Genomic DNA, 23,173 nt, shown 5'->3' on the forward strand with positions numbered 1-23,173 from the left:
ATTCTTACGCATCAAACCACCGTAAAAAAGGCCATGACAGGTGCCAATTTCTTGGGGGTACAAATTTGCCATTGGAAATCTTTTCATGGAATGTTCAAATCTCTAAAAAGCCAATTCATTATTGGCGTGAAACATGAAACACAGTGTAGCACAATGAACTCAACCTCGAAACATAATAAATAGCAATCTTAAATCAGGGATGCATGCTTGAACAGAAAGAGCAGATTAACATGTTTTTTTTTTATCCAACGGTAGTGAAAAGTGAGAAAACACAAGCGATATATTTATTCATACCACAACGTTCAAACTCAAAATCCAACGCAGAAAATGCTCGACAATCAAGAAACATACAGTAAACAGTTCCGACATTTATTGAAAATATAAAAACGGTGAAAAACCAAATCTAATACGAAGCATGAAATTATTTCTTAACTTCCTCATCCTCATTCTCACTCCAACATGATTGCAGAATCGACCTGGGTGATCCGCAGCTCCTTGAGCTAGTGAAGCTGCTGTACATCATGGATCCTCCGTTGCCAAGTGCTTCACAGTTTCGTGCTCCACAGCCATATCCCTTCATACATAGAGTAAACTCAGAATCAAGGTCCTTCCCAGCAACAGCTGAATGCAAAGCAACAGAGAACTTTGCTGGCTGGAAGCAAGCCAACACCCTCTCCAGTAGTAGAGACAAATCTTCTCGATTAAAATCGTAGCCCACTGCTTCAAAACTTGCATAACTGAAGCCGTCTTCTGGTGTGATGTGAATTGTAGAGATTGCACCGCCTTCTATTGCATTCATCGAGTAACCACAGGGATCAAAATCGAAATCACATATATCAGAATGCGGAAGGATTTTTCTGATTCCAGACACTTCAGTCATAACAGATGCAGAGCTTGATTGGTTCTTGAAAAACACAGAAGCCTTCTTTCGGTCCAAATTCGTCATGCACATCTCTAGAGTGTAAACAGGGCTCAAACCACTAGTCCCACTGGCACAAGCAGAGTAAACGTGCCATTTCTCAAGGTCATCAGAATCACCCATCACATATGCCTTGCTACTCAGACCAAGGTTGCTAAAATGGTTATCGAGAACAGCAACTTCTTCAGAAAAGCTACGGTGCGGAAATGGCTGCGCGCCAGGAAAAATGAAACTTCCACGAGTGTATCTTACGGAGCTCACAGCAAGACCAAGTATACCAGCCAGCTTAAGGATAGGTGGGATGGAAAGCAGCAGTTTGGTAGTCCCACAAGTTTTCAATATAATTTTGTAAGGGTACACAAAGAGGCTTGATTCTGATAGAACATAGGAGTCTACTTCATCATTCTTTAGTGAAGACACAATGGTGCATTGAGCTGGTTCCAAAATTTCATCCAGTTGGAATTTGGACAGAGATCGAAGGCCACGGCCTCCAGGATCAGCAAATAATCCAGGCTCAGAAAAAGTAATCTCGAGCCTCTTCTCATAACCTTCGAATCCAATTGCAGAGATTGGCACATCCATTTGGACTAGAGAGAAAAGAGTGGTGCTTCCTTGCAGGAATAACAAGAATGAGGAGGAAGAAGAGAAATGAGAGAGCAAAGAGTTAAGACACTATTCTATTGTTAAAAAGGTGGTGGTTAGGAAAATTTGGCTAGTCTCAGGATGGCTTCCGAGCGCACTGTAACAAAGAAAGCCGAATTAATATTCATGTTTAAACAGTGATTTTATTAGCATTCAGAATCCAATAAATGAAACAAAATCGGATCTTTCAAAAGGTGAAACTCACGTTGGAGTATGCAGCAGATCTGAATTTCTTGATTCCACCGTTTGGGCGTACGTCTTCAATGCTGTAACCGAGGGGAGCTTCGTAGAATAAGGATTTACTATTACTAGACTTCTTCTTACCACCCTTCGACTCCATTAAAACATTCAATCCTTCTTGGCTGTACAATAAAAATAGAATCAGAACCACATAAATCAATACAAAACTCAAGCACGAAACGTGAACCAAAAAAGTATTAACGCAACAGAATTCAAAAGTTCACGATTTTAACTCATATGCATCCGATAGAAGATAAGATCTGGAAGATTAAACGTTGTAAATAAAATCAAGGGACACTTGGGCACCGGAGAACCGGAGAAAAAAAAATTATGTAAACCAACAAGTGGATTCCACTTCAACAACCCATGAATAGGACATTGATTTCAGAAAAAACTAAAATTTCTATTGAATCAACAGGTTTATCATAATTCAACGATGAAATTAAGAAACGAACAAGAAGGAAACGAGACGCAACAACTAACCAGAAACGATATATGCAACAATGGCCGAAGAGAACCTATTTTCTTCCCGTAATACTCCAATATCAAATCTGTGAATTAAAAATCAAATAACACCTCATTAACACATCATGCACATCACAAACCACAAACAAATAAAAATCTAAGAACAAAAAACGATTTTTTTTTTTAAAAAAAAAAACTAACACTTACAAATCGAAACCAACAAACCTGAAACGATCAAAAACCAACCCTAAAATCGAGAACCCGTTGTCGTGAAAATCATTAAATTAAAAATCGGAGAGGAATCTTTATTCGGAAAACTTTGATGAAGCGAATCAATGGGGGAATGGGAATTGATACGCCAGAGGTCTGCTTAAATAGGGGAAACGAAAGAAACGGGATGTGTGTAAACTACAATATTGCCCTCCGCTCCATCGGGCCACTGATTTTTCCATTTACTAATTTACCCTTTTGTTTTGTTGCGCGGGGATTAAGAAAATAGATTAATAAAGATTCGCTGGCTAGTGTGATTCTTTTCTTCAGCTCCTTACATAATTTTTTTTTTTAAAAAAAAGTAATTTATTTTTTCCTTATTTTTTATTGGAAAATTGGAGAAGAATCAAAGTCAAAGCATGTTTCTCGTGGGAGACATCATATCACATTTATGAGTTTTTATTTGAGACATTTTACAAATTTTTATTTATTAAATAGATAAATTTTGTTATTTTTATAATAATAAATAATATTTTTGTTATAAAAAAAATAATTTTTCATAGATGAAAATTGATTCATGAGACCGTCTCAAACAAATTTTGTTTAGTATATTATATATTCTTTTATCACTTTTTTACAATCATAATTCTAGAGTGATCGGTTGAGTATGTGGTACACTTAAAATAACACTCTTATCATATTAACACTATTTGGTCCATTAATATGATAGATCAGCCTATTTTTTATTTTGAATTTATATTATCAATTGGACATATTATATTAAAGGCAAAAACTGGTGTGAGACGATCTCACGGATCGTATTTTGTGAGACGAATATCTTATTTGGATCATCCATGAAAAAATATTACTTTTTATTGTGAATATTCTCACAGATAAAGATTCGTGAGACCGTCGAGACCTGCTCAATATTAAAATATATGTTATTGCTAGACTGACCGCATTTGAAGGCATTATTTTGGGGTGATTTATCGTTTTAAAAAAAAGCAATAGCTGACAAAATTCAAATTAATAAAATAGTACAACAACCCAAAACCATGCATGGTTTCACTATCCTGTCGACAGGGATTCAATAATCACACAATTTTCTAATTAATAAAAATAAAACACGTGATCTTAACTCTAATATTATTACATTAACCTAAGCCGCACGTTACCTGTTGACATTAACAGAATTATAAAACAAATAATAAATTTACATTTAATATCACATATTCATTAACTTAAAAATAAATCGTTGAATAAATAATTATAGGACCACAATATATGTCTTGGTAAACCATAAATTTCGTGCCCATTTCGTATACTCCCATCACAAAGCTCTCTCCTATAATTTTTTTTTTTTTTTGGCAAGAAACCAAATGTAATAGACAATCTTTGATTTTGGAGACAAATGTTCACATTCGATCACGTCCACATTACCATCCAACTGGTCCGAAAACTTTCTCCATCGTCAAAATCGAATTTGGATTTAAATAATAATAATAAAAGTAATAAAATAAAAATTGGACTGAAGATTGACACGTATCTTGGGAAATCTCCTCGCATAAATTTGCGTGTTCATCCAGAAATTTAATTTACTCGACGGAGGCATGCATATATATGTTGGTACTTATTTAACCTAATATGTATTTCGTGCATTCGCATCTCATTTCATCTTTACCAATATTAATGAGACGGTCTTAAAAACAATCGTCGATGGTAAAATATATGAGTAAAATATAAATAAAATTTGAAAAAAATTGTATACATAGGGAGAAAATATTACCTTGTTTTCTGAGCTTTAATTTCTGATTCCTCTTTACAGACTATTTTAGGTAAATACGTGGTTATCTTGAATATGTTACTCAGTTCTTTCTTGTCCAATCGTCCGGAAGACGGGTGGATTATAGAGCTAGAGGAAAATTGAGGGTTTGTCCATCTTAGAACTTATGTTATCTGGTATATTTGTCTTTAAGTAATAATAAAATGTATATTTTGATATTATATTAATGATTCTCTTATTCATATACAACGATTCTGACTTTCTTTTTTAAAATAGACGGATCAATAACATTTAGGCGGATGAAATTGTTGATGATTGAGTGTTAAAGCAAGAAAGACCTCTTCCTCCGAATCAAGAGGAATGTTAAAGGTCGAGATACTGTTAGTCACACGTGCGGAGTTACATGCTTCTTTACCCGAGCTTTAGTCCGGGTGGCCCAATTTTTTTTTTTAAAAAAATATATATGTAAATTATGTATAATTTTGGAATAATATAATATTAACCCGGATAGATCGATTTAAAATATTAAAAAATTATAAAGTTTAAAATTCTAATCCGAGCAGAGTCATATTTCTGACTCCGCCAGTCTTTAGTCAATCAATTAATATGATTTGTTAGGTACAACAATTATTAAGAAATAATTTACATGACTTTTAGTTTGAATAGTCTTGAGTGTGACGCAGTGGGAGGACGATCTCAGAAATTTGATCTTCAATATCAAAATAGATCTAAGAGCAATATACACGGAAAGATGTAAAGTGAGCGCCTCTGTTTCTGAAAGCTGCGGTGAGATGTGTCGGCAGCAATCATCGAAAGACCCTAAAACCGAGAATTTTGAATTGTTAGACATAAAATTAATTTTTTTTGTATCAAATAGAGAACAATTTCGGGTTCACTCGTGATAGTTCTTGTGATTAAAATAGCTTAGGAAAGATCCAAAATTTTGATTGAAAATAGATTTGAATAGATAAATCTAGTGAGATTATTATTTTAATATATTAAAAAAAGTACAAATTTACTAAGTACGTACGTACACATTCTAAAATCTTCGTAGTATCAGTATTTTTTAAATATATATATGGATTGATAGATTTGAATCGTGAATTTAAATCATCAACATCAAAACAAAAGTTTGTGTGATACAGTCTAATGAGTTGTATTTTGTGAGACATATATCTTATTTGGGTCATCCATGAAAAAATATTATTTTTTATGCTAAGAGTATTAATTGTGAATATCGGTAGAGTTGACCCGTCTCAAACAAAAAGATTCGTGAGACCGTCTCACAAAAGACATACTCTCACATCAATTATTAATAGCATTTGCAATACAACTGTGAAATCATTTTCCCAAATTAAATTGTTTAATTAAAGTATAACAAAAGAAAGTGGAATATATTCCATGTTTATTAGGATTCAGAATTTAATTTTCTCGATCAATTTGCATGCATGCATTCATGCATGGCCGCCGCGTGTCCCATTTATTAACCACCACACCTCTTAAACTTGACATTTTCTCCTATATTTTCTTTTACTATAATAACCCTCCAATTGACGAAAGCCATCTGAAATACAGCTTGCAATTCCTGTTTTACCCCCAAAAGAACGTAATTCCCTTTTTCTCTTTTTATAATAATAATTCCACACCGTTCGGATTAAATATCACGGGTAGTATTTTGTGATACAGATCTTTTATTTAGGTCATCTACAAAAAAATATACTTTTTATTGTGAATATCGATATGTTTGACCCGTCGTCTCACAGACAAATATTAGTGAGACCGTCTCACAAAAGACTTAGTATAGATCATTAGTTTTTTTTAATTGGATAACGATAATTTTATTATAAAATATTTGCGAATCTAAAATTTAATCAGTGGTGGGTGAGTGTGCCATTAATATAATATTGTTTGAATTGAAACGAAAGATCGGGGGATAAGATTGGCAATCGGTGGAACAATCATCATGAGCTGGTTCCCATGAAACTAAAATTTGGCAACAAACGAAATTATCAAAACACGACGAAAATATATTACGTGCAATAAATAAATTTTTAAAATTTGTATATCATTAATTAATTATTTAATTAAATATATTTTCTTCCTGACAATGGATGCTTCGCCACCCTGGCGCCAAGTCACCCTCACTTCTTTTTTAAAAAATAAATAAATTTATGTTGTTTTCATGGGATTTAAATTTTATTTTTCTTGCTTTTTAAAAATCCCAAATTTTTGTGATTCGATTATGTTATTTTGGGAAAAAATAATTTGGTGAACTCGAGTTTCTTGAATTGTAAATAGGATGGATAGATAATATGTATTTAATGAGATAAAGTTGGATCAATATTTTCGTTATCTAAGATCATGAGTGGATTTTTTATGAGATGGTTTCGTGGATCTTTATGATGACATAAGTCAACCTGACTATGTTGAAAAATCCGCATCACAGAATCGATCCAAAGTCAGTTTCTGAATTTTTTGTGTTTAAAAATTTGACATAAAATCTCTTATAATTGAGGAAAATGTGCATGATTTTTAAAAACACAGAATTTGAAAAAACCCATTAATTTTAGACATTTGTTTTTGTACTTTCGGCATTATTTAGGATTCTTATCTTCGTGTTTAAGGATGTCTAATAAACCACTAATTAATTTTATTGGAGAATAAAAAAAATACAGACGTCACACCCTTACCAATGGGAGACGAGGAAAATATAATTGATTTTAATATTAAAAAATTAAATTTTTTTGCATGAAATTTCTTGAATTAATATGCAAAAATGATTTGATTTAGTCTCTAAGCCTAATATTTCATTAAGAAATTAAAACAAATCGACGAAAACCAAAACGACTCTCGAAAAGTCGAAATAGTGCACGACGAAAGACAATGTGAGATATCTAATTTCAATTGTCGGTTTTAATCATGTATCGATCTAATTCTTATTTATGATATAGAAGCAAGTTTAGATAATTCACTCATTAATTCATTTTTCATAATCATGTATCGATTTAATTCTTATTTATGATACAGAGTCGAGTTAGATAATTCACTCACTGATTTGGGAAATTAATTATTGAGAAATCGTCCAAATGTTTATATTTGTGTACACAAAACAAACCCCATTGACGAAAGCCCAATGGGAAAATAATTTAAATGTTGCCAAGCCCAATAAAAGCAGTGCCTGTCCCAATCCATTTAAGAAGGGGTAAACCGTAAATATTTATTATTGCATCGAATTATTTAATAAGATTTTATTTCATAAATTTTATTTTATTATGATTCTATTGATATTTACGGGAATAATTATTTTTTAGAAAATTTAAATAAGTATTACGTTTAAGTAAAAATTACGCTGTGAGAAGTAGGTAAAATCATATTTATTATATTAGGGAGTGTAGAAATTTATTATAATTTATAGTTTGAGCATAAAACAGAAAATAATATGATTATATTTATTTATTTATTTATTTTTTTGGATTAAAAATGAATAATTTGAAGCAAAATCAGGCTAAATTGACCGTTCATCAATGGAAAACAACTTGGATGTCTTCTTCGCCCCAAGTGGAAATGATTGGCTTGGATGAAGACACTATGACACACACTCCATCCTTTATATGTATTCTCCAAGATTCTTGGGTGCACTAGACAAAATAATTCCACTAAACAATGTAGTCGACAAATTAATTTTTAATTTTATACGGTTTGGGGTTTGAAAAATTGTAAATTTTGTTCTATAGTAGGGTTTTATTTTAGTTTTTGATTCTATAAGTAGTTTAAATTCAGTTTTAGTTAAATAGATTGGTTATTTCATTTATTTTTAGTGACGTGACACTGAATATTACGGAATTTTACACCTACAAGTATCGACACGACGTTGATATAGTTGATGTGGAAGTTACGTGAACAAGCCAATCTACTTGGTCAAAACTTCCTTAAATATAAGAGTTATATGAGTTCGAAATGGATTCCAATAGTTTAAGAATTCTCAATTTCATTCAATGTGAATTTAATTCAATTGAGTTTATCTAGCGTAGACAAATAAAACGATTATTTATAGATCACAAAAATTTTTATGAAACTGTTTCACGAGTCAATTTCGTTAGATGAATCTTTTACTTAAATCCACAGTGGAAAACTTATAACTTTTCATTCCAAATATAGATCAAGTTGACCCATCTCACATATATATAATTATGTGAGACCGTCTCACAAGAAACTTACGACAATCATGTACCAAATTATATATACATAAATATAAGTTATCGAAATGATCATTTTGCTATGCACTCGGTAAAGGCAACTAAAAAGAACAATGTCAAGAAACATGACATTATCCCAGAAAGATAAAAACGTTTTCTTATGTACATCAAATATTCATTAACCCTTTTTTGTGTTTCAATCCCAAATCTACGTACAAATGCAACAATCAGATTCTTGGATTGTTTCAAAAAGTCAAGAAAATCTAGGAGTTAATCTCCGAAACAATTCCTTCCTGCAAAGAAAAAAAGAAACTCAGAACCATTAGATTCAATCGGATTCAAGAATCTTGCTATATTTTTCGAATCTAATTCGAATGAAGTAGTGTGATCGAAGTTTGATTATACCCCATAAGTTGCTTGTCAAGAGATGAAGTAGATAATAACCCTCTGTTTTCCTCAGCTCTTCTTAACAGATAAGGCATAATCTGCTCTATAGGCCCAAAGGGCAAATACTTGCTCACTCTAAAACCTGCATTTCTCAAACCAAAAGAAAGGGTATCTGCCATTCCACAGAGTTGGCCAAATTGCAGATTTTGGCTGTCTTTTTCCAGTCCAAGATCGATGGCCTTAGAAGCCGCAAATTTTCCTACATTCCAAGAACCCCATTACACACAATCGCCGCGAAAATTCAAAATGTTCTGTAAAATGCCTACCTGATTCAACGTTATGAGTAGCCAGCACGACCGAACCGGATCCATTGAAGATTTCTTGAAGCATAAAAGCAGCACAATCGTTGTAACAGGCATGAGTTTGCTGTATTGTGTCATGGATTGGGGACTTGACTCCCAAAGAAGTAGCCAATTGTCTCTCACTCGATAAGTATGCGCCCCTCACCAATTTAAACCCGACACACACTCCCATTACGTCGGCAGATTTCTTAACCACTACCAATCTCTCTTTTGAATCTCTCAAATAAGCCTGAATTGTGTTGAAAATTAAAGGGCCATCGTCATTTTTACGGTATTCTGTCGCTGCAGAGTAGGATAAGTAGTCTATCGCCGGTTGAATGGAGGTATCCTCTGCATCAATTAGCAGAGGCACGTTTGCTTCTATACATTTCATGCAAAGTCTGGCTAATCTTTCGTGGGCTAACTTGAGATTGGTTTCTTCTTCTAAGGTTAGATTCTCTGGCCTCTTCGGAGTGTGAAAAAGCGGGCTCGAATCCGAAAAAAGGGGCAAAGTTTTGAGCTTCCAAGGAAGATGCAAGGATTTATCCTTATATTCCCATCTTAATAGATCACTCAGCCTCTTGAGCAAACTAGGAGGAGCAATTGCTGTAATCTTCAACACAATAAAACTAACCTGGATTGAAAATCTTCTTGTATAAATATTCTGATTCTTGGATAACAAAATCTAACTAATCTCCGATTCAAGAAAGTTAATTAGAACTTACAGAAGAATCAGGTTGCGATTTAGCAGATTCAGCAATTTGAATAAATTGCTCCAAATTCCGATCACAATCCTCGTTATCGATTGCGTGTTCCAAACCATAATCCAACATAGCTCTAAGTCCAGAATCCCAAAGCTTCTTCACAGTTCCGCCAACCTCCTTCAAACCTCTCCCCGCGCAGAAATGATCGTAAAACGAACGTTCTATTGCTTCGAAGACGATTCTCTTCACCAGGGGAGTCCCCATGAGCTTCGAATTCAGAACCCACATGCCGAAATCGACCATATGCTCAATCGAGGCAATGTGAAGAATGATCGACGATTTGGTCAGCTTTGAGGTCGAAACCGTCGTGAAAATCTTTCTGGAATCATCGATGTTGATGGGTCCGTCGCATGGGTTGGTGTGGGTGATCATGCCTTGTTTGGAGGCGGAGGTCTCCGGCTTAAGGTTGAACGAAGGGACGGCGGAGATGGAGGAAGGCGCGGCGGAGATGAGGCGGCGGAAGGAGGAGGGGAGCGTGTTGAGAAGCATTGGATGGACGCTACGGGTGGCCATGATCAAAGAACACTAGTGGTCAAGGCCTAAGGGAGCTCTTTGCAGATATTAAGCTTAATTGGTTATTTATAGAAAATTTAGATCTTTGGCGTTATTACTTTTGCGTAAAGGGAATTAAATAATTTAATTTTCCTATTTCTATTTTTTTTAAAATATATATTTTGGATTTTTATTTGACTTTCGTAATCGGAATTGTGAAATTACATGTTTATAAGTTGTTAGTGTATTTATTATAATTAAATAATTAAATTTTATATTTCTAAAACCTATTTAATTCTATTTTGTGATTTATATATGTATAAAATTGTAAATTAAGTATAAAGTCGCACTGTCTTATCCATCCAGATTTAAATTCCCTTCTAATACAATAAAAATATTTACTTGAGTTTTATATATTTATTTTGAATGAAATGAGGAGTTTGTTATACTTGATTTTTGAATTCGAAATCTCGTTTCAAATTCGATAAGAATCAGTATTTTTCTATGACCACAACGTACGAAAAGTTTTAAAGAATTTCATCGTTGATTTAAAAATAAAATAAAAATAGTTATGTTTCGTATAACACTATGTCTCCAAACATTTTTTTCAAAAAATTTCGTTGTTGTTCTTATTATTATTATTATTAGAAGGTGTGAAGTATATTATTTAATTTTTTTGGGTCGGAATTTAATATTTATATTCAAATTTTTTTGAATTACATGTGAAATTTATTTATAGGCTATAAATTATGTGAGGCTGGATAAAGTTAATTTTAATAGTAAAAAAAATGTTTAATAACAAAATTATGTCATATCATTTTTGTAAAATTTGAATATGAAAATAAAATAATACCTATTAATGTTATTTCAAGTTATTTAATTTTTTTTTCATTACTGCTCTCAAATTTTTATTTATTTTAAATAATAATATCTTTAACTTAATTTAGCATTCGTTTGAGTAGTTATTATTGACTATTGAGTTTGAAATTTTAATTAGAAAATCAAATATTTTTATCAAATGGATATAAAAATAATAATTAAATTCCTAAACGCTTATTTTTTTTTTAAATAATATTAAAGTCGATCTAAAATGATTTTTCCAGTATAAAAAAAGGATTTTTCCTATTAGCGATCGACGGTGGAGATGGAGTTTCATCACTCCAAACTCTAAAAGACTACGTAAATCTTTCTGCTTCACCGGCGGTAGCCGAAAACCTACTCGCCGCCGCGATCGAATCCTTGGAGAAGCTCTTCAAATATCTGCATAATACTCGGATTACAGATTAACAATCCAGCCATTCGAAGAACGAAATTCGGAAGTTTTTGGGTAATATGTTTACCTTTGCTTGTTTATTAGTTAAATTCTTCTCCTGCATGTCAGGAGCCATTTTTGCAGTGTTCGTATAATATGATCTTCGAGGAAGGAATTAGTTTAAATTTGCTGAAACAGCCTATCAGGAGAACTTTCCTGTTTCGTTTATCCATGGATAAGTGAATATACATGTTAATAAATTCTCTCTCGAGTTGCTTGTATCAGGCTGTTAGTATCATAGTACGTAGGAATGGTTAGCTCAGGGGAGGCAAAGAGAAGGGTGGCTTTTGTCCTAATTGATGGACTGGGAGATGTATCACTTCCAAGTTTAGGCTACAGGACTCCTCTGCAAGCAGCTAACGTACCTAACTTGGATGCCATAGCTTCGGCAGGAATAAATGGCTTAATGGATCCTGTTGAAGTCGGGTTGGCTTGTGGAAGTGATACCGCACATCTTTCTATATTGGGTTATGATCCTCGTGTTTATTATCGAGGGCGAGGTGCATTTGAGTCTATGGGTGCTGGATTGGCAATGTCTCCCGGTGATATTGCATTTAAAGTAGGTGCTTCCTCTTTGATCATCATCCTGTTGTGCTCTTTTTCAGTTTCTTATGATTAGCATTCACTATTTCTTGGACTTTATCATGGCATTGATTAGTTCATGTGTGCTGCCTAAATGTTTGGGACGATGTTTATGTGAAGATCATACGTGGTGATTTTGCGAATTTATCAGTTGTCTTACTAATCTGGCTTCAGTATTTCTCCAGGTTTCGATGGCAGAATTTTGTTTTGTGGTTCACTTCTTATCATGTTCAAGAGACCGTAATTATCCCATCAGTAGTTGTAAAGGAATTCATCTAAGCTAGTAATTAATGTTCTCTCTTGGAAAAGAGGATTGGGTTTAGAATGAGATGCTTATTTTTCCATTCTTGATCAGTTTCATTTTCTAGTATACTGCAAAATCTTGGACGCTTCATACACCTGATAATCAGCTATTCGAGCATGAATGTCCCTGATTTTTTTCTACTTTGTATGCGTTTCTTTAAATGGAAAATACTTATACTGACTGTATTGTAAAATTTTGTTCGCACGGTAGATTTTCTTGATACTTCTGCACAACTTTGATTATAGTTGTTGGGCTTAGTGATGACTTTTATTTTACTCAGTCAAACTTCGCTACCTTGGATGAGAAAACAGGAGTAGTTACTAGCCGGAGGGCAGATAGGCATTTTGAAGAAGAAGGACCCATTCTTTCTGCAGCATTGGATGGAATGAAGCTGCCCTCTTTTCCTCAGTATGAAGTTAGAGTCAGGTGCTTGTTTTTCCAGTTTCCATACATTCTCTACACTATGTTATTCATAGGAACAGTGCATGTTTTTCTTGGGTTTTAAGCCTGCAATCCAAAAGTAACTGGTGACTTAAATGAATGATTATGGGTTTAATAATCTATGGTGTTCACTATGTTGTCGCAACTTCAAAGCACTCATTTTTTATATAGATTTCAGGTTGGGTCTGCGATCTTGCGAAGTTAAACTGATAAAATATATGATTAAATGTATGCTTAAGGTATGCAACAGAGCATAGATGTGGGGTGGTTGTAAAAGGACCAAAATTAAGTGGAAATATATCAGGAACGGATCCATTGAAGGATAATCGCCTACTTTTAAAAGCTCAACCACTTGATGATTCTGATGAAGCAAAAAACACAGCTGCGGTTGTTAATGAGTTATCCCAGGAAATATCTCGCATTTTGGTTGCCCACCCTCTGAACACCAAAAGGGCTGCTGAAGGAAAGAATATTGCAAATGTCGTTCTTTTACGAGGTTGCGGTATTCGAATAGAGGTAATCTTTTTGCGACTTAGGTAATATTACTTCCTCTCTCCTGAAAAATATAATATCATATAGTATTTAAATTGTTTGCCGGAATTCATTTAATTTATCTATTGAGATGCCAAGAAACTATATGTTTTCACGATTATGTATTTCAGGTTCCTTCATTCGAAAAGATACATGGTTTATGGCCATGCATGGTTGCTCCGACTAAAATTATTGCTGGGTTGGGTTTATCCCTTGGTATCGATATTCTGGAAGCTCCTGGAGCCACTGGTGACTACAGAACCCTGTTAACTTCCAAGGCAACTGCCATAGCCAATGCCCTCTCAGCTCCTCTGCAGTTATGCCCCAATGTTTTTGTGCCTGGTGAAGAAGATCATGAACCTGGTCGATCTAATGGCTATGATTTTGGATTTCTTCACATTAAGGTGTTGATCTACAAATCTTTCTATATTCATGTATTTATCTATTTAACGTTTTGCTGTAATTCAGCTTTAAATTATGTAATTGTAGGCGATAGACGATGCAGGTCATGATAAAGCGAGCATTTTCAAAGTCAAAGGATTGGAAGCTGTTGATAGAGCTATAGGCCAGCTAGCTAAGCTCCTTTGGCAAGCAGAGTCAAGTGGGGCATTCCAATACTACATTTGTGTCACCGGCGACCACTCTACGCCAGTTGAATATGGCGACCACAGCTTTGAATCAGTCCCTTTCACATTGTGTCGTTTGAAAGACTTTGTTGGTGCTGCGGGTGGGGAATCACATGTCTTGGAAACTTCTCTCGACCCATTTCCACTTCCAATCGTAGCATCTGGTGAAGAGATTGTAGATGAATATCAAAGTCGAGAAAAGAAACAAGGCAAACAAGATCCAGCTTTCAACGGTGACACAGTGCTTGAATTCGACGAGTTGGCTGCAGCTAGAGGATGTCTCGGGAGATTTCCTGGTAGTGAAATGATGGGGATCATTAAAGCATTTATCAAGCTCTAACAGAAGCTACAATTATTAGTCAACCCGTTATTTGGAATCTATTTTGAGTAATAAAATGACAAGACTTTCTTTGCTCACCGACTGACAAAGGAAGCAATAGCAAGCCAGCAATAAATTATTTGCTTGTTCCCATGAGCTTTGTGGATTGAGCTTGTGCTTCCTTGCTATTTTGGTTCAATAAATTGATCTGTAATTATGGGTTTCCATTTATTTTGTTCAGAAATCTGATAACCTTTGGTCGTAAGGTTCTATTATTTTATAATATCCATTTCTTATTTGAAAAGAAAAAAGTTTGGGAAATAGTGAAATGACGCAAATTGCTTTGTTGACCGTCGGAGATATACACGAGATACTTCCAATTGGCTTTCTGACGCACTGAAGATATGTCAACGATATGCCCTTCTGAATCCGAAACGTTAAAGGTGACTTCTATTTATCTTGTACTTGGTCTCTCAATTCACCTCTTCATCAATCTCGCAACGGTTTTGTAGGAAGTTATGTTATATTTTCACTTGCTCTCTGCTAAAAGTTGGCTTCTGCATGCCAGTTCTCTCATGTGTTTGTGAAGAACTGATATTTGCAGTATTAATTAGAAGAGGTCTTGATCGATGAATTTCGAGTTCTTTAGTTATGATTTACGAATAACAGATTCACAGATCATAATTTGAAGGAGCTGCAACCTGCAGCATGAATTCTTTTCATATTTCCCTTTGTTGAAAATACCCCTTCTTGACAGGGAGTCCATGGCTACTCATCCCTTTCACTTTTTTTATTTTATTTTTATAGCTAGATTCATATTATATAAATTAAAAAACAATGTTAATTTTCATATTACACTATTTAAATTTCTCTTGTTACGCAAGTTAAAATGGAGTAACTACTAATATTTGATGTTGTCTTTTGTCCTTCCAAATGATGATCAGATTAAAAAAAAAAAAAGAATATTAAGAGTTCACAAAAGTTATCATGTAATATTTCAAAAACTATTCATTAAATAATTATACTGAACTTATATTATGATTATGGTGCCATCAAACTGAAACAATATTAATATTTCATTCAGATAACAGAGAACAACAAGAAAATAGGTCTCTTGTGAGACGATCTCACGAATCTTTATCTGTGAGACCGGTCAACCCTACCGATATTTACAATAAAAAGTAATACTCTTAGCATAAAAAGTTATACTTTTTCATGGATGACTCAAATAAGAGATTCATCTTACAAAATACGACCCGTGACACTGTCTCACACCAATTTTTGCCCAACAAGAATATTAAGAATGCATGATTTATCTGATGGTAATAGTAGAGTTAATTAATAGTAATGTACTTGCATGGGATATTATAATTACCATTAATGGTTCTACAAACATGGAAAGAGCATTGGCCGGGGCAGTGAAACATTTTACTAGAACCTTTCTTCCGGTTCAAAATTCTGCGTTGAAGCCGAATCTACCAAGGCAATCGAAATTCCTAAGCAGTGGTACAATCTAACATCAGATCTACCAGTAAAACCACCTCCTTATCTACATCCAAAGGTGAAATCCGAGGACTGGCTGCCTTTATTCCCAGATGAATTAATAAAAAAAGAGGCCACAAATGAGCGGTTTATAGACATCCGAGAAGAAGTTTTAGATGTGTATAGGCTTTGGCGTCCAACTCCTTTGATCAGGTTGGTCATATACACTTTGCCCGACTGTGATGTATTATGCTCAACTCGTTGAGGAAAATCTTACGCTTGTTAAGTTGGATGCAGAGCCAAGAGATTGGAAAAACTACTCAATACACCTGCCAGAATCTACCACAAATACGAAGGCGTTAGCCCTGCTTGCTCGCACAAAGCAAACACAGCCGTCCCTCAAGTCTGGTATAATGCGCAGCAAGGAGTCAAGAATGTGGTTGCTTTTGCTTGTGCCTTATTTGGGGTTATAATTTCCTGCTGTAGTCGTTGCTCGTTTGTCGTTGTGGGGACAATGTGATAGTTTGTGTACTGCTGCAGGTGTGCCAAGTCCGCACGTCTTAATAATATTTTTAGCATGTGTTAAGTTAAATAAATTTTATTATACATATAAAAAATTAAATTAAATATACTAAATATATACATGTTCGAAAAAACGACTTCAGGTCAGAATCCACCCCAGCCTTTGAGGTGGCTCCGTCTTTATACATATGTTGCATATTTTGAACTTGGGGCAGATGCATTTGAATGAGTACAAGGATGCGTAATGACTCTTCTACAATATAAGTTACTTATCATCCTAGAATAAAAACGTATACAAAATATTTATTATTAGTGGCCATTGTACACTGCTTAGCTTGTATACCACATTGATAATAGATTATCAAAGATTGTATTTAATAATTATCTGGATTATATAACTGATATGAGATAATTTAATATTTGAGTACAATCTATCCAAGAAGGATTCAAAATTTAAAGCTCAAATTTAAACATAAAAAGATCTTGATGTTCATCTATCCACAACCAAAATTCAAAATAATTTAGATAGCAATCTATCATGAATTCGAAATTTGAATGAAGGATAAAGATAGAGTTCAAGTTCACTTCAAGCACTACATGCACTTATATAAATAGGGCAACACCCCACATTTGAACTCACACCATTCTCAAGCAAGAAATACTGAAAAATTCGAGAGTCACATTGTGCAAGAGTTCGAAGTTTTGATCCAAGTATTGATGCAGTCATCGATGTGTTGTCCACCATCAAAAATTTATTTTCATCGCTTTATTACCAGAATCTAATCTCCATCATTCACGATAAACTATCATATGTTTTGAATAACATATAAAATATTCAGTCAAATCTAACAGTTAGTTTTTCATGTATAGTCTCCATAAGAAAACTACTCAGATTCTATGCGAGAACAACATACATATTGTTTTGCGTCCATAAACTGGTCCGTCTTCTAAACTCGATCTTCACAGTTCATAATTTAGATGAGTTGTTTATAAACGTACTATCCAAATTTAAGCTCGATCTAACGATTCAATAAGTCAAAAATAATTCCGCAATACAACTGATTTTTTTATCGAAATGCGGCCAAGTTTTCGAAGTTCCGTTTACGTGATTCTTCTGTGGTTTCGAATTATTCATTCAATACTAAGGTAAGTTGGCTTTATATATAATTTGGCTCACTTGTTCTTTTAAGTAAGTCAGGTTTCAAAAGTTTCGTTAAAACATGAGTTATTCGTTTCGTATTGTGTTGAAAGTACCTTATGTTTTGGCACTGCGATGATTCAACTGGATATGCGTTATAATCCTAACATACGATAAGTTTATGATATTTACACGTTAGAATTGTAACCGTTATATGGTCTCATCCCCTTGGAAAATTAAAAATTAAGGACTGGTATCAGTAAACCACGGAAAGTAAAATAATCTCAGTGCCTCGACCAGTTTTATATTTACATTTATGCTTATGGTATATGTTATACGAAATATGATATGCATGATATGTTGTTTCAAAGATCATGTATATTTGGTATGCATGTACTTTAACGGCATCCACTTGCTGAGTGATAACCGTATCTTTCATCCCTTACTCTATCCTCCCTTGACAAGTCTGAAGAACATATTGAAGAAGAAAACCAGGACAGTTTTGGGACTAGTGATGAAGATGTTAAATTCAAGAATTTACTCCAATCACATTATTTCAAAATTATTTTATTAAGTTGTAAAATGCTTCCCCAATGTTATTTTGTTTTGGAATTTTTCGTTGTAAAGATGATATTATTTTGAGTTATTTGAGAAATAAACTGATTTTGGTATATATTGTGATACGAGTCTTGTTGTTTTACGATTATGTGACTGTTGAACAACGTCAATGTCGACCAATCTCGAGCTCGGAGCGTGACACATATGCCTCATATTTCTTTAAGATACTAATTCGTGTGTTTTTGTTTCTTTAGGTGGCATAAAATTTGCTAGGAGTGGGGTCGGTAGCAGCACCAGAACCAGTTCATGCCATATCAGCGAGCATAAGAAAAGGTCTACGCTTCAGAGAGACGGGCGAATCCAAAGTGTCGTGGCGATCTGCAGACATGGTCATTTCGACTTAACATCTTATGAAAATTATATACGGGGATCTCTAGTAGATTTTTCGTTTCCCGAGGACAAAATGCAAGCATCATTGGCTAGTATTCCTCAACTAGTTCTTATGCAAACTACAACTAAAATGCGCCTATTGCTCCATTGTAAGAATCTGTTTTATGCTGCATATTTGCCTTAATAAGAGTAAGAGCCATGCTGAGACCGGGTTTTCTAGTCAGTGGTAGTGGTCTCATCCATGTAACTCATAGACATAGGTTCGGTCTCTCTCCCTCACGTTGTACTAAAAAAATCCACACGATAGCGGCAAAATGAGGAAAATCATAAAAATTTTAGGATATTTTAAAGTTATTTTCTTGTTTCCCCCCCAAAAAAATTAAAATGTTATTTTCTTGTTTCGATTTATTTAATTTTCGTCCATTTGGAAATGGACATTTCCCTGACGAAGCCGACAAAATGCGAGAGACTAGAAACGCCGTCTCCGCTAAATTCCGAACCAATCTATTGGTTAATCACACTCCTGAGTCCTGAAACGAACGACTCCAAGAAAATTCCGACGCCATCTCCAGCTACAGCAAGTAAAGCCAAGATTTTCCGGCGTAATGGCGGCACCCGTCCCGGTGATCGATACCCAAGATTTCCCGGGTCAGTTATCCAAGCTTATAGAGGCGTGCGAAGAATGGGGATGCTTCAGAATCGTGAATTTCGATGGGATTCTTCCGGGATCTCTGATGTCGGAGATGAAGGCGGTGGTGAAATCACTTCTGGAGTTGCCGGAGGAAATCAAGAGGAGAAACGTGGATGTGATTGCGGGGAGCGGGTACATGGCTCCTTCGCAAATCAATCCCCTTTACGAAGCTTTAGGGCTTTATGATATGGGGAATACTATAGCCGTCGATTCCTTCTGTTCCAAGTTGGATGCAACTCCTCACCAGAGGTTGGATAATTTCCTTATCTGTAAATTTAACCTCTTTCCATTTCATCAACTGCAATCACCTTATTACAAATTAAATCAATCTGGTTAAACTTCCACTTTTTCCCATTGACATGGAAGTAAAACCATTGTTTGTGTTGAAACAACCTTAAGTAGAGTTCTATGTACTCGTGATTAATCTTTGTAAGATGCTATGATCAACAGGACTGTTGTTCTGAAATATGCTAAAGCAGTGAGTGAACTGATGATGTACATTGGGAAAAGAATGGGAGAAGGGCTGGGGCTGAGTAGCGTTTCCTTTGAAAAGTGGATTCGCCAGTTCAGGATCAATAAATACACCTTCACTCCTGAAACAGTGGGTTCGCCTGGAGTACAAATACACACAGATTCTAGCTTTCTAACTATTCTGCAGGACGATGAAATAATTGGTGGCCTTGAAGTAAAGAAAAGGAGTGGAACTTTTGTGGCGGTAGACCCCTGCCCTGGAACGCTTCTTGTCAATCTTGGAGATATTGCAGCTGTAAGTATGTAAAATCTTTCAGCAAATTCGCCTGTATGATATTTGATGATATGTGGATTATTTGGAAATTCAAAGTCTGTTCCCTCTGTTTCCTGTTTCAATTTGAAAATCTTTAGTCAATACTAGTTCATATGTAGGTATTGTTGGATGAACACATGATTCTCTTTGTCGAACATTGTTAGTTTGATCGACCTTTACTTGTACTTGGCCCATATATCTAGTGAAGTGATGCATGTTCAAATGATTAAAACGCCATTAGAATCTAATACGTTCAACGTGTGTGAAATAAAATCTCAGTCCTGTGAAATTTGAGCTCTAGTTCCCTATTTTTTGGAGCGCCAATAAAGGGTAAAAAATTTACCTGATTGAAATTTGTAAGAAAAACTCTAACGACTAACTACAACCTTTCTTCTGTCTTGAACTTGTTCTTGAACCCCTGTGATGCATATAACTAAAGGTGTGGAGCAATGGACGATTCTTGAATGTGGAACACCGAGTAACGTGCAAGGAAGCTGGCTTAAGATTCTCTATAGCTTCGTTTCTCTTAGGGCCCGAGGAGACAATGGTGGAAACACCACCAGAGCTCATAGATTTGGCACATCCCCGTATGTACACTCCTTTCATGTATCAGGATTACAGAAAACTTCGAGTGTCAAATAATTTTCACAGCGGTGAAGCTCTTGGCCATTTACGTGTTGAGTCGTGAAAAGTTATGCCGAGTGTCGTATAATGTTGTGTTGGTCGGTTGTTTTGATGAATAACTGTTGGTGTGACGTTTATAGGAATCAATATCTCGTGATTCTTGAGAACATTTGACAAGCATGCTGTTTTAATATGTATCTTACATCTTGTCGTCTCGAAATATTAAATGTACCATTTTGATCCCGTCATTTTTTGGCTTTCCACAATATTCTGAGCCTCCGCTTGAGCTTGTTGCAAACTGGAGTGCGAGGAGCCGAGCTGGCCGTCGATAAGTTACAAGTGTTTGAGCCAAGCTACGTTTCTGGGAGCCGAGCTGGCCGTCAATAAGTTACGAGTGTTTTAGCCAAAGCTTGGCTCAAGCTCAACTTTGACCGAACTCAAAGAAACTAGAGTCCGTTCTGAGGTACTCAAGCTCAAAGCTCAAGCTCAAGCGATAATTTTTTTTTATAGATTTTTTTATTAGTATTTAAATGATTAATTTATCTTTAAATTCTCATAGATTATATTCTTATTTATTATTACAAAAATTGAAAGATTATTTTTTATTATTACAAAAATTGAAAGATTATTTTTTACTATATTTTAACTCAAGCCATATTAGTATTTGAAAAAAAATTGAAAATGTCATTACGTTAGGATATAATTATTTTTATTAACACCCTGAAATATTGGAGGAAAATGCCTTCTAATATTTTTTATTCGATGATTTTTTTAAGTTTGGTGATAACATTAATTCTCTTTACTTAATTTTTATTTAGAAATTATTTATTATATTTCAATTTTCTTTTGACAAATGTATAAAAAGAACATGCCAACTTTAAACGATATTGATTTCTCATTCCCAAACTAAAAAGTAAGCACTGATTTTCATTTGTTTTTTGCTTTAAAAATATATATTTCAACTGACTGATTGAATATATTTTTAGAGCCAACAACTTGTGTGAGACGGTCTCACGGATCATATTTTGTGAGACGGATATCTTATTTTGGTTATCCATGAAAAAATATTACTTTTTATACTAAGAGTATTACTTTTATTGTGAATATCGGTAGTGTTAATTCGTCTTACAGATAAAAATTCATGAGATCGTCTTACAAGAGACTTACTCATTTTTAGATGATTCTTCCATTCCGTTTATGCATAAACAAAAATTTATTTTGTTGAGGACTAAGATTAATTAAAATAATTTGTGAACATTTAACTTAAATGTAATAAAGGAAAATTTATTTTCATAAACTTTAAAGTAGTGTCTGTAATTTACTGAGATTCTTTGTATTACAATTTAATTAGCTTTTTCTTATTTTTTTTTCCCGAAGCAATATTGATTAAATTACATCTGGATGTAAAATTTTAAGTGTCAAAAGCTTTATTAATTGTGTCAATCCTGTGTTATTGATATTTTTTTTTATAGATAGGGAGACGTAGATATTTTGTCGCTTCGAGTTTGTCTTAAAAAAAAATCCTTTTAATAAAAAAAGAACAACAACATATATATTGAATATCATGTACAGGAATGATTAAATTTAATGAACAATATGAGATTAAATTTAAATAAATCATGAATAATATGCTAGATTTATAAGATAGTAGGCAGATAAATATATAATCTCAACTTTCTTTAACGCTTTTCAGTTGGGATAGTTGAAAGACTTGTACGACGACACATGTATTGTGTGTATCATATAATATATAAAAAAATTTATATATTTTTATTTTTTAAAATAATTTGTTTAGTTATGATTCTTTTTAAAATGAAGATTTTCATATATTTGATTTAGTTATATATTTTNTATTAAATATATTGTTAGTGCAAAATTGAATAAAAAAACGATTACTTTACCATTCAAAATTATACATAAACGATTATTATTTATTATTTTTTAAATATATGAATCTACACTGCCTAACATCACAACCAACTTTGATTTGTTTGGTTCTGATTGTCGTGCATTTGCCTCTCATCAATGATTCTTGAAGTCCTTTTTCTCCACCTTTTACATTTGGTTGGCTCCTTTCATATTTCTTTACAAATTTTAAGCACATATGATTGCAAAGAAAGAATTTTTTTTATTAAGCGATAAATGTTTGATCTTATGATTGGTGTAAGAGTAAAATCATGTGTTCGATTTAAATGAATTATAAGGAGCACAATTCTTGAGAGCGGATTGAAGGGGAATAATAATTATCTTTGCTACAAAAAACGATGGACACATGATGTTCAGGCTGTTGTGCGCTATGAAATATTAAAGTTATACTATTATCAATAGTTATAACATTCGGTAGAAGGAACCATCATTTAATCCTAGAGTATCTTAATTATAGCTTATTATTAATTTAAATTCCTTTTGTCTTAAAAATAATGTCACAAT

The 23,173-nt window shown here is 34.0% G+C and overlaps 4 protein-coding genes across 9 annotated transcripts; 2 read left to right on the forward strand and 2 right to left on the reverse strand.

Moving 5' to 3' along the window:
- Positions 1–255: 255 nt before the first annotated feature.
- Positions 256–2,629, reverse strand: LOC140976156 (S-adenosylmethionine decarboxylase proenzyme-like). 3 transcript variants are annotated; one of them, XM_073440079.1, is made up of 4 exons: positions 2,492–2,629; positions 2,285–2,352; positions 1,767–1,923; positions 256–1,658 (listed from the first exon to the last, which is right to left on the reverse strand). In XM_073440079.1, exon 4 carries the CDS (start codon positions 1,499–1,501, stop codon positions 422–424), a length of 1,080 nt encoding a protein of 359 aa, XP_073296180.1. In that variant the 5' UTR covers positions 1,502–1,658; positions 1,767–1,923; positions 2,285–2,352; positions 2,492–2,629; the 3' UTR covers positions 256–421. The 3 variants fall into 3 exon arrangements, with proteins under 3 accessions (XP_073296180.1, XP_073296179.1, XP_073296181.1); XM_073440078.1 differs by having other exon boundaries at positions 2,474–2,627; XM_073440080.1 differs by having other exon boundaries at positions 2,513–2,603.
- A 5,917-nt stretch (positions 2,630–8,546) lies between these two features.
- Positions 8,547–10,513, reverse strand: LOC140977569 (proline dehydrogenase 2, mitochondrial-like). Its single transcript, XM_073442319.1, has 4 exons — positions 9,909–10,513; positions 9,169–9,817; positions 8,861–9,101; positions 8,547–8,748 (listed from the first exon to the last, which is right to left on the reverse strand). Exons 1-4 carry the CDS (start codon positions 10,458–10,460, stop codon positions 8,709–8,711), a joined length of 1,482 nt encoding a protein of 493 aa, XP_073298420.1. The 5' UTR covers positions 10,461–10,513; the 3' UTR covers positions 8,547–8,708.
- Positions 10,514–11,545: 1,032 nt separating this feature from the next.
- LOC140976157 (uncharacterized) lies at positions 11,546–14,850 on the forward strand. Of its 4 annotated transcripts, none has more exons than XM_073440081.1 (6): positions 11,546–11,766; positions 11,977–12,310; positions 12,918–13,063; positions 13,318–13,594; positions 13,741–14,013; positions 14,099–14,850. In XM_073440081.1, exons 2-6 carry the CDS (start codon positions 12,002–12,004, stop codon positions 14,573–14,575), a joined length of 1,482 nt encoding a protein of 493 aa, XP_073296182.1. In that variant the 5' UTR covers positions 11,546–11,766; positions 11,977–12,001; the 3' UTR covers positions 14,576–14,850. The 4 variants fall into 4 exon arrangements, with proteins under 4 accessions (XP_073296182.1, XP_073296184.1, XP_073296185.1 ...); XM_073440083.1 differs by having other exon boundaries at positions 11,559–11,766; positions 11,993–12,310; XM_073440084.1 differs by having other exon boundaries at positions 11,559–11,766; positions 12,000–12,310.
- A 4,228-nt stretch (positions 14,851–19,078) lies between these two features.
- LOC140976158 (2-oxoglutarate-dependent dioxygenase DAO-like) lies at positions 19,079–20,991 on the forward strand. Its single transcript, XM_073440085.1, has 3 exons — positions 19,079–19,584; positions 19,786–20,101; positions 20,559–20,991. Exons 1-3 carry the CDS (start codon positions 19,250–19,252, stop codon positions 20,805–20,807), a joined length of 900 nt encoding a protein of 299 aa, XP_073296186.1. The 5' UTR covers positions 19,079–19,249; the 3' UTR covers positions 20,808–20,991.
- The last annotated feature ends 2,182 nt before the right edge of the window (positions 20,992–23,173 follow it).

The sequence above is a fragment of the Primulina huaijiensis genome, chromosome 5 (genome assembly GCF_012295235.1).
Source record: "Primulina huaijiensis isolate GDHJ02 chromosome 5, ASM1229523v2, whole genome shotgun sequence".
Classification (NCBI taxonomy): Eukaryota; Viridiplantae; Streptophyta; class Magnoliopsida; order Lamiales; family Gesneriaceae; genus Primulina; species Primulina huaijiensis.

Excerpts from the sequence above, each read along its gene's own strand:
- LOC140976156 (XM_073440079.1), bottom strand. The coding sequence starts at position 1,501 with ATGGATGTGCCAATCTCTGCAATTGGATTCGAAGGTTATGAGAAGAGG.
- LOC140976157 (XM_073440081.1), top strand. The coding sequence starts at position 12,002 with ATGGTTAGCTCAGGGGAGGCAAAGAGAAGGGTGGCTTTTGTCCTAATT. Across the intron at positions 13,064-13,317 it reads CAGTATGAAGTTAGAGTCAG|GTATGCAACAGAGCATAGAT; the intron begins GTGCTTGTTTTT and ends TGTATGCTTAAG. Across the intron at positions 13,595-13,740 it reads GTTGCGGTATTCGAATAGAG|GTTCCTTCATTCGAAAAGAT; the intron begins GTAATCTTTTTG and ends TATGTATTTCAG.
- LOC140977569 (XM_073442319.1), bottom strand. The coding sequence starts at position 10,460 with ATGGCCACCCGTAGCGTCCATCCAATGCTTCTCAACACGCTCCCCTCC. Across the intron at positions 9,102-9,168 it reads TACTCATAACGTTGAATCAG|GAAAATTTGCGGCTTCTAAG; the intron begins GTAGGCATTTTA and ends CTTGGAATGTAG. Across the intron at positions 8,749-8,860 it reads CTTGACAAGCAACTTATGGG|GAAGGAATTGTTTCGGAGAT; the intron begins GTATAATCAAAC and ends TTTTCTTTGCAG.
- LOC140976158 (XM_073440085.1), top strand. The coding sequence starts at position 19,250 with ATGGCGGCACCCGTCCCGGTGATCGATACCCAAGATTTCCCGGGTCAG. Across the intron at positions 19,585-19,785 it reads GATGCAACTCCTCACCAGAG|GACTGTTGTTCTGAAATATG; the intron begins GTTGGATAATTT and ends TATGATCAACAG. Across the intron at positions 20,102-20,558 it reads ATCTTGGAGATATTGCAGCT|GTGTGGAGCAATGGACGATT; the intron begins GTAAGTATGTAA and ends ATATAACTAAAG.